The following is a 7,451-nucleotide window of genomic DNA, read 5'->3' as shown; positions in this document are numbered from 1 at the left end:
TGCAAAGGCTTCAGCCGAGGGAAAGGACAGCTGTGTCACCACAGATGCTTAGAGAAAACCAGTCACAAACTCAGGCGATGTGTCACACGTAGATGCGTTTGAAATGGAAACAAACAAACGAAAAAGGATTATGAAGTCAGGTGGTAGCAAGGCAACACAGTAACATAGCTGAGGCAGGGTTCCAGGTGGAAGCAATAAACCCATTCATGTCCTCAGCCTGGATCCAGCTCTGTGTATCTGGGAAGTCACTGAAGGTTTGCAACAGGATTTCTACCTGTGGACAACAGTCAATCTCCCTTCACACTAAGGGAATCATTCTGAGTTGCAGTTTGAGTTACAGATATATTTAGTCCAGTATTGCTCGCGATGCCCAGGTTGGTGCTCACTGCATCAAGGAGTTGGAGTAATGTTACAAGCTTTCTCAACTACCTATTGCAAATACCTCCTCTTACCCTGTTTACTTACCTTGTGTTTACCTTGGCAAAGAGAAAACAGGCCAAACTAGCAGTAAACACATTATGGAGTCAGCCGCAGGCCAGGTCAGACCCCGCTCTTTGAAAAGGTGAGATTCATGCATGCAAGGTCACTTTAAAAAGGTGTGTTATCAATTGCAACAGTGCTTCTGTCCGCGTTTGCAGAAGGCATACCAGGTGACTATGCATGCAGGAAAGAAGTAGTTATGGAAATGAAACACAAATAAAAAAGGCAAAATATTGCAAAAACAAATTATTTTATTAAGTGCAAAAACAAGCCGTAGGCAATAAATAGATTAGCTCTGGTACATGTCCAAGGACTTCGGTGAGCATTCTCTTCAGAACATATTAAGGCAGTGAAATTATTCTCAATGTACAGATTTAAAAAAAAAAAGAAAAAGAAAAAGAAAGAAAGAAAAGAAAACAAGTGTCACACATCCCCTTACACATGCTTGAAAAACATCTGGGACTTTACATGAATTTCAGTTTGGGCTCAAAGAGAATGTCTGCTCCGTTTGAGAGTTTACAACAGATAGAGTCTCTTACTTCGAGTTCTAGCACTCTGAATTCTAACAGCTCGTTCTGATCCTTTGCGTCTTGCATTTCATTCTTCAGCTGGTTCTCTTCCATTTCCAGCCTGTAAATCTAGACCAGAGACACCTGCAGGTTAATGGCGGGAGAAGCACTGTTTCTCGTCAGGGGCCGTGAGAACGTATCACCCCGTATCACGGACCCCCGGGGTTGTTGGCCTGGAGACACAGGGGCCATCACCAGGGGTAGGGTAGGAAGGGGAGGGTCTCAGTGGGTGTGCAAGGTGGGCCCTTTCTGCTCCAGGGACTGGGATGGCCCAGATCAGAGGCTGTGCCTGCTTCGTCCCTGCAGCCCAAGCTTGGCCAGGCATGGGGGCCAGGTATTTGCTGACTACACGAATGGTGGAGAAACTAAGCCACAGAGCAGTTGAGTCCCTTCCCAAAGGTCAGTCCTGGGGAAGCAATAGTGATCCCCAAGCCTGTCTGAATTCCTTCTATCCCGATCTCCCAGAGTCAGTCCACCCAGGGTCTGGCTAGTTGCAGTAGGAAGGTGCCCTGGACTCCCCAGAAGGCTCTGATGAGTAGGAGATCTGAAAGTCTGGGAAGTGGGGCTGCCTGGGTCCCAAACCCACTGGGAGACTCTGGGCCAGCTATGTAGCTCCTTGGATGACACGGAGGTACACAGCAGCCCCCACTTGGCGGCCTGCAGTGAGGACCCAGACAATGCATGGCAATGAAGGTCCTGATGGTTCAGCTGGTAAAGAATCCACCTGCAAAGCAGGAGACCCCAGTTTGATTCCTAGGCCGGGAGGATTCGCTGGAAAAGGGATAGGCTACCCACTCCAGTCTTCTTGGGCTACCCGGGTGGCTCAGATGGTAAACAATCCGCCCACAATGCAGGAGACCTGGGTTTGATCCCTGGGTTGGGACGATCCCCTGGAGAAGGGAAAGGCTACCCACTTCCAATATTCTGGCCTGGAGGATTCCATGGGCTGTGTGATCATGGAGTCGCCAAGAGTCGGACACGACTAAGCAACTTTCACTTTCACTGGTGGGTCTCGGTCACCTTTGCTCCTGCCTCCCCACCTCTAATGGGGCGGTACTGCCCCCAGCGGGACATCTGGAAACAGCATAAGAGTTTTCCAGGCCTCTCAGAATTTAGCCAGAAGGACCAGGGATCGGAAATCTCTCCCAAAGCCTGCAGCTGCCTCACAGGAAATGACCAGCTCTGTCCCAATGCCCCAGATGCTGTGGAGGGACATGGGACAATGAATGGCCACAGGACAGGTCAGTACAGAGCTGGGACAGGACCCCGCCGCCCCCCAAGGGGGCAAGGCTGGGCTTGTCCGGTTGGGACATTTGAGGATGTTTAGAAGCTAAGGTCTAACACAGTCCACTCCCACCAGCACAGAAGGTGCAGAACAAGCAAATTTGCTGGGACAGAAGGCAGGTTTCCAGGGGCTGTGGGGTGAGAGACAGGGGTGACTACAAAGGGAGCAAGAGGGATCTTTAAGGGAGGCTGAAAATGTTCTAAAAATTGCATGGTGGGGCTGGGTGCACAACTCAGTAAATTTACTAAGAAAAAAAAAAAATCATCACTGAATTGTTCACAAATAAGGAAAAGATGAAGCTGAGGTCTCGTCCCAAAGCATTAGATTTACCACTTAAGCCGATTCCCTACAAGTTCCATGACCACAGAGGGAAGGACAAGCTTGGCTCTGCCAGCACCACGGCCTCCAATCGATGAACTGGACCATGACTGCCCGAGGATCTGCCCACTGACCCCTGCCTGGGGAGCAGGTGGTGGGGGTGGGGGGGTTGGGGAGTGGTCTGGAATCCAAGACAACGGCAGAGGCGGCTTGGAAGCCTAGCATAAGGGGGGCTGGCAGGCCTCACCACGTCTGCAAACCAGCTCTGTGGGCCCCGACCCAGAGGACAAAGATAGGACCAGTGGGTAGGAGCCCTCAGGACGGGTGTGGGTGAGACTCCAGCAGCCGGAGCAGGCCTCGGGCTCCATGATCCCTTGGGGCAGGGCTCAGGGTGTTGGTGCCACGTACCTTTTCCAGCAAGTCTTGGTTTGTTCTGATGAGTAGCTGCTTCTCTTCAACCCATTTGGAATCCTAAGGAAAAGTACTAAATATGTTCATACTCATTGAAGCAGACAGCTAAGTAACAAAGCATCAGTGGGAAAGGTGACTTCATAAGAACCTTTCTATGAAAACGCCAGAGAGAAGGAGAGCAGTTAGAATGATCTCATTGTCCGTCTAAACCAGGGGTCCCCAACCTCCAGGCAGGGGAACCAGACCTCTTGTCAGATCAGTGGAAGCATTAGATTAGAAATCAGTCAGTCCAGTAGCTCAGTCGTGTCTGACTCTTTGCAACCCCATGGAAGCACACCAGGCTTCCCTGTCCATCACCAACTCCCAGAGCTTACTCAAACTTATGTCCATCGAGTCAGTGATGCCATCCAACCATCTCATTCTCTGTCATCCCCTTCTCCTCCCACCTTCAATCTTTCCCAGCATCGGGGTCTTTTCTAGTGAATCAGATTAGAAATAGAGAGCACAACAAATGTAAAGTGCTGAATCATCCTGAAACCAACACACCCCCCCCCACCTTGGTCAGGGGGAAAACTGTTTTCCATAAAATTGGTCCCTGGTGCCAAAAAGGTTGGGGACCACTGCTCTAAATGTTTAATCCTGAAAAAGAGAATTGGCAGGTCTGCGGTGCATTATTCCTCCACTCATGTTCCCTAAATTTCAGGGAGCTCATCTGTGTCAAAGCTACTGGTTTTTCCAGTAGTCATTTATGGATGTGAGAGTTGGGCCATAAAGAAAGCTGAGCACCAAAGAACTGATGCTTTTGAGCTGTGATGTTGGAGAAGACTCTTGAGAGTCCCTTGGACAGCAAGGAGATCCAACCAGTCCATCCTAAAGGAAATCAGTCCTGAATATTCCTTGGAAGGACTGATGCTGAAGCTGAAGCTCCAATACTTTGGTTACCTGATGTGAAGAACCGACCCCTTAGGAAAGACCCTGATGCTGGGAAAGACTGAAGGCAGGAGAAGAAAGGGAAGACAGAGGATGAGATGGTTGGATGGCATCACTGACTCAATGGACATGAGTTTGAGCAAGCTCTGGGAGTTGGTGATAGACAGGGAAGCCTGGCGTGCTGTAGTCCATGGGGTTGCAAAAAGTTGGACACAACTGAGTGACTTAACTGAACATCTGTTATCACTGACAGAAAAATACCTGGAGCACAACTGAGCTGGTCCTAGCGGACCCTTTCAGGGCTTATTCTCTTAGGCTCGAGGGCGAGTGTCCAGGCCACACCCCCATGGATGTGCCTTCGGACCTGGTGTCATCACAGTAACACACTTCTGCTCATCTGAGACCCTCTGCCTAACCACATCTTTGTCTGGACAAGTTCTGTCCAGGAACGTTCCATGAGCCGGGGGGCTAAGTCTGTCTTTATACCAGCATCTCCAGCACCTAACACGGTGCCCAGCACACAGCCGATGCTCAGTAAATGCCAGGGGATGGATGAAGGTATAAATGAGGGAACTTTCTCCCTCCCTTCCTTCCACCCATTGTGTATCACCCTGTGTCTTCCCAGGATAGACATACATGTAGGCCCACAAGGGTGAGTCCAGAGCTGGGTCCATTCATCTTTTCTCCTGTGGGAGGTTGTTGGCAATGTCCCTCCCATGGCTCTGCCCCTTTTCAAGATGACACTGCAGCTCCTCCCAAAGAGCAAACTCACCGCTGGGTATGGCTGCAGCATTCTTTGGTGACTGGGATATTAACCAATGTGATGCAGGCAGAGGCATGGCCTATACTTGTGCTTTGGAGGCTGCCCTTCCTTCCTGCTCCAAGACCTTTACTTAAAGGAGCCAGCTTCCTTGAGGACGAGAGACCATGGGAGCCTGGCCAACAGCTGGCACTAATGCACAGATAGGACAGTGAGGTTATTTGGGGCCATCTAGCCCCAATCACCTGCAAAATGAAGCCTCTAGAGTGACCCCAGGGGAGACCAGCAGAAGAACCACCCAAACTGCTGACCCACAGAACTGTAAGCACACAAAATTTCTGTTATTTGTAAACAACTCAGTTTTGGGGTGACTTTTTAGGCAGCAATAGCAAACTGATTGAGGAGGCAATGGCAACCCACTCCAGTACTCTTGCCTGGAAAACCCCATGGACGGAAGAGCCTGGAAGGCTGCAGTCCATGGGGTCGCTAAGTCGGACACGACTGAGTGACTTCACTTTCACTTTTCACTTTCATGCATTGGACAAGGAAATGGCAACCCACTCCAGTGTTCTTGCCTGGAGAATCCCAGGGACGGTGGAGCCTGGTGGGCTGCCGTCTCTGGGGTCGCACAGAGTCAGACACGACTGAAGCAACTCAGCAGCAGCAGCAGCAGCAGCAAACTGATACATTATCCCACATGCCAAGCACAGAGCCTAGCACAGGGCAAGGCTCTGGTAAAGTGCTCGCTGAATGAATGGCCGTGTGTTTTGTCCCAGACTGGCCCCATTATTTAGCAGGAACTGGGGGCAGAGCACGCCCAAAAACAGGGCCTAGTGCCTCAGGTGGGAGGTTAACTTAATCATAGACTGTGGTTGGGCGAGTTGCAACCTGTGAGCTCAGCCTGAAAGAGGGAAGCTGAGGTCAATGTCAGGTGAAGACAGAAGTGTGAAAACAGCCTCATCTTTCACCTGGACTCCACCCAGGCTGCTGTTGAGTCTCCCTCCTCCCCCATTCCCTATTTAAGTACTATTATTAGCCCCATTTTAAAGATGAGGAAACTGAGGCACAAGAGATCACGTAATTTCCCCAGGGCTGTGCAACAGGTCAGGGGCAGGGCTGGCCTGTGGCCTGTTGGCTGCAGTGTATGGTCTGCACTGCTCTCCTGCCTCACGGAGAGTTTTGGGCCGGCTCCCAAGGCCACCTCTGCCATTACTGAGAGCTAGCTGCAGGTTCATTTGCACAGCTGAATCCTCATAGGCAGTGTCTTCCAGATTCAAGTCAGAAAAGATCCTGCTGATCACTTTATGTTTGGAGTTGTCTCCTATTCTTGTACACTTGGCAAACAAAGAAAAAGCCAAGTTAGACTCTCAGAACATGCTGGATTTTTAAAAACTTGGTAAAGAGGCAGATGAGCTGGGATAGTCCCGTCTGAACTCTGCTAGCATTTTTTTTTTTCTCTCACATCTCCAGAGCAAATGATATAGCTCAACAGACCGTCCCCTTGGGCACAAGACCCCCAGCGACACCACCAAGGGGACAGAAATGCAAAGAGCTACAGGTCACGTGACCGTTTCTGCTCACCTGGCCCTTCTCAACCAGTAACTTCTCCAGATCCTCGATTTTCGCCTGACATCTCAGCAGATCAGCTTGGAGCTGTTCCCGAGTCTGAAATGCAAAAGACCAGGAAGTGAGCAGGTCCCCCCGGACGATGACAGAGAAGGGGAAAGGACAAGGTGGCATCCAGTCCTGAGAAACGGGTCCTTTTTTTAGGAGCACAGGTGCCGACTGGCCTGCCTGGTTCCTCTGTCACCCACGGGTGTGACACCCGGAAGAACTGCAAGGCCTTGAGAGGCCATCAGCGCTACCCCTGTTGAGAGACGAGCCTGCAGCCTGGAGACGTGGCCAGCTTCTACACGAGGGCGAGTGAGGGGCCAGCACGTCAGCTCCCAGCCCAGCTTCCTGATCCAGTGCCGTGGCCGTACCACCAACGCCAGCCAGACTTTCATCCTTGCTCAGCCCATCTCCTGACAAAGCTGTCACCGACAGCGAGGGCTGAAAACCAGATACCCCGAGGACCAGGCGGGTAGTATAAATAAGAGAGACCACCTGCGTGAGGGGTACTAGGGAGTGGTGGGGACTGTGGCAAACCAGGGGCACATGTCTCAACTCAGGGCGGGGGCTGCCACTCAGCAGCTGCAGCCAAAGGTGACTACATGGAATGGGAAGACTGGTGCTGCCAGAGGCTCTGAGCTCTCAAGAGAAGCCAGGAACCCGGATTTCTATGTGAAATCTCTCAACTTTTGAATGGTGCAAGGAGGTGAAGTTTTTAAAATAGGAAACCCATGCTTCAGTTCAAACCACCTGCAGCAGTGTACTTCCTCTGACCTACAGGTTACAGGCTGACACTATTATGGCCGAGGAGCTTCCCTCCACAGCCTCATTTGCCACCCCTTACCTCATGGGGCTGTTGTGGGAATGAAACGGGTGTGCGCCTTCAGAGGGAAGGGCTGGCTGAGACTGGTCTGTGCGACTCCTGAAGATGGGCTAATGGCCAGTGAGTGGACATTACTAGAAGGTGGAGGTCAGCCCAGCCATGAGGGCTGGTATGGTCCAGACCTGGGTGGCCAGCAGGGACCAGAGCAAGCGCTGGGTGGGCTTTGAGCAACCGGGCAGCCCTGCCTGTGCGCCTTAGGAACAT

The 7,451-nt window shown here is 51.3% G+C and overlaps 1 protein-coding gene across 1 annotated transcript in view; it reads right to left on the bottom strand.

The window, feature by feature from the left end:
• Nucleotides 712–7,451, bottom strand: part of JAKMIP1 (janus kinase and microtubule interacting protein 1) — a 131,108-nt gene continuing 124,368 nt past the window's right edge. The window contains exons 11-13 of the mRNA XM_018049713.1: nt 6,335–6,418; nt 3,061–3,123; nt 712–1,118 (exon numbers count right to left, since the gene is read on the bottom strand). Coding sequence (XP_017905202.1) covers nt 945–1,118; nt 3,061–3,123; nt 6,335–6,418 — 321 coding nt within the window. The 3' untranslated portion in view covers nt 712–944. The remainder of the gene's footprint in view (nt 1,119–3,060; nt 3,124–6,334; nt 6,419–7,451) is intronic.

Source organism: Capra hircus, chromosome 6, assembly GCF_001704415.2.
Source record: "Capra hircus breed San Clemente chromosome 6, ASM170441v1, whole genome shotgun sequence".
Taxonomy (NCBI): domain Eukaryota; kingdom Metazoa; phylum Chordata; class Mammalia; order Artiodactyla; family Bovidae; genus Capra; species Capra hircus.
Note: the sequence above shows the minus strand (reverse complement) of the source record. Positions and strands in the feature narration are given on the sequence as shown.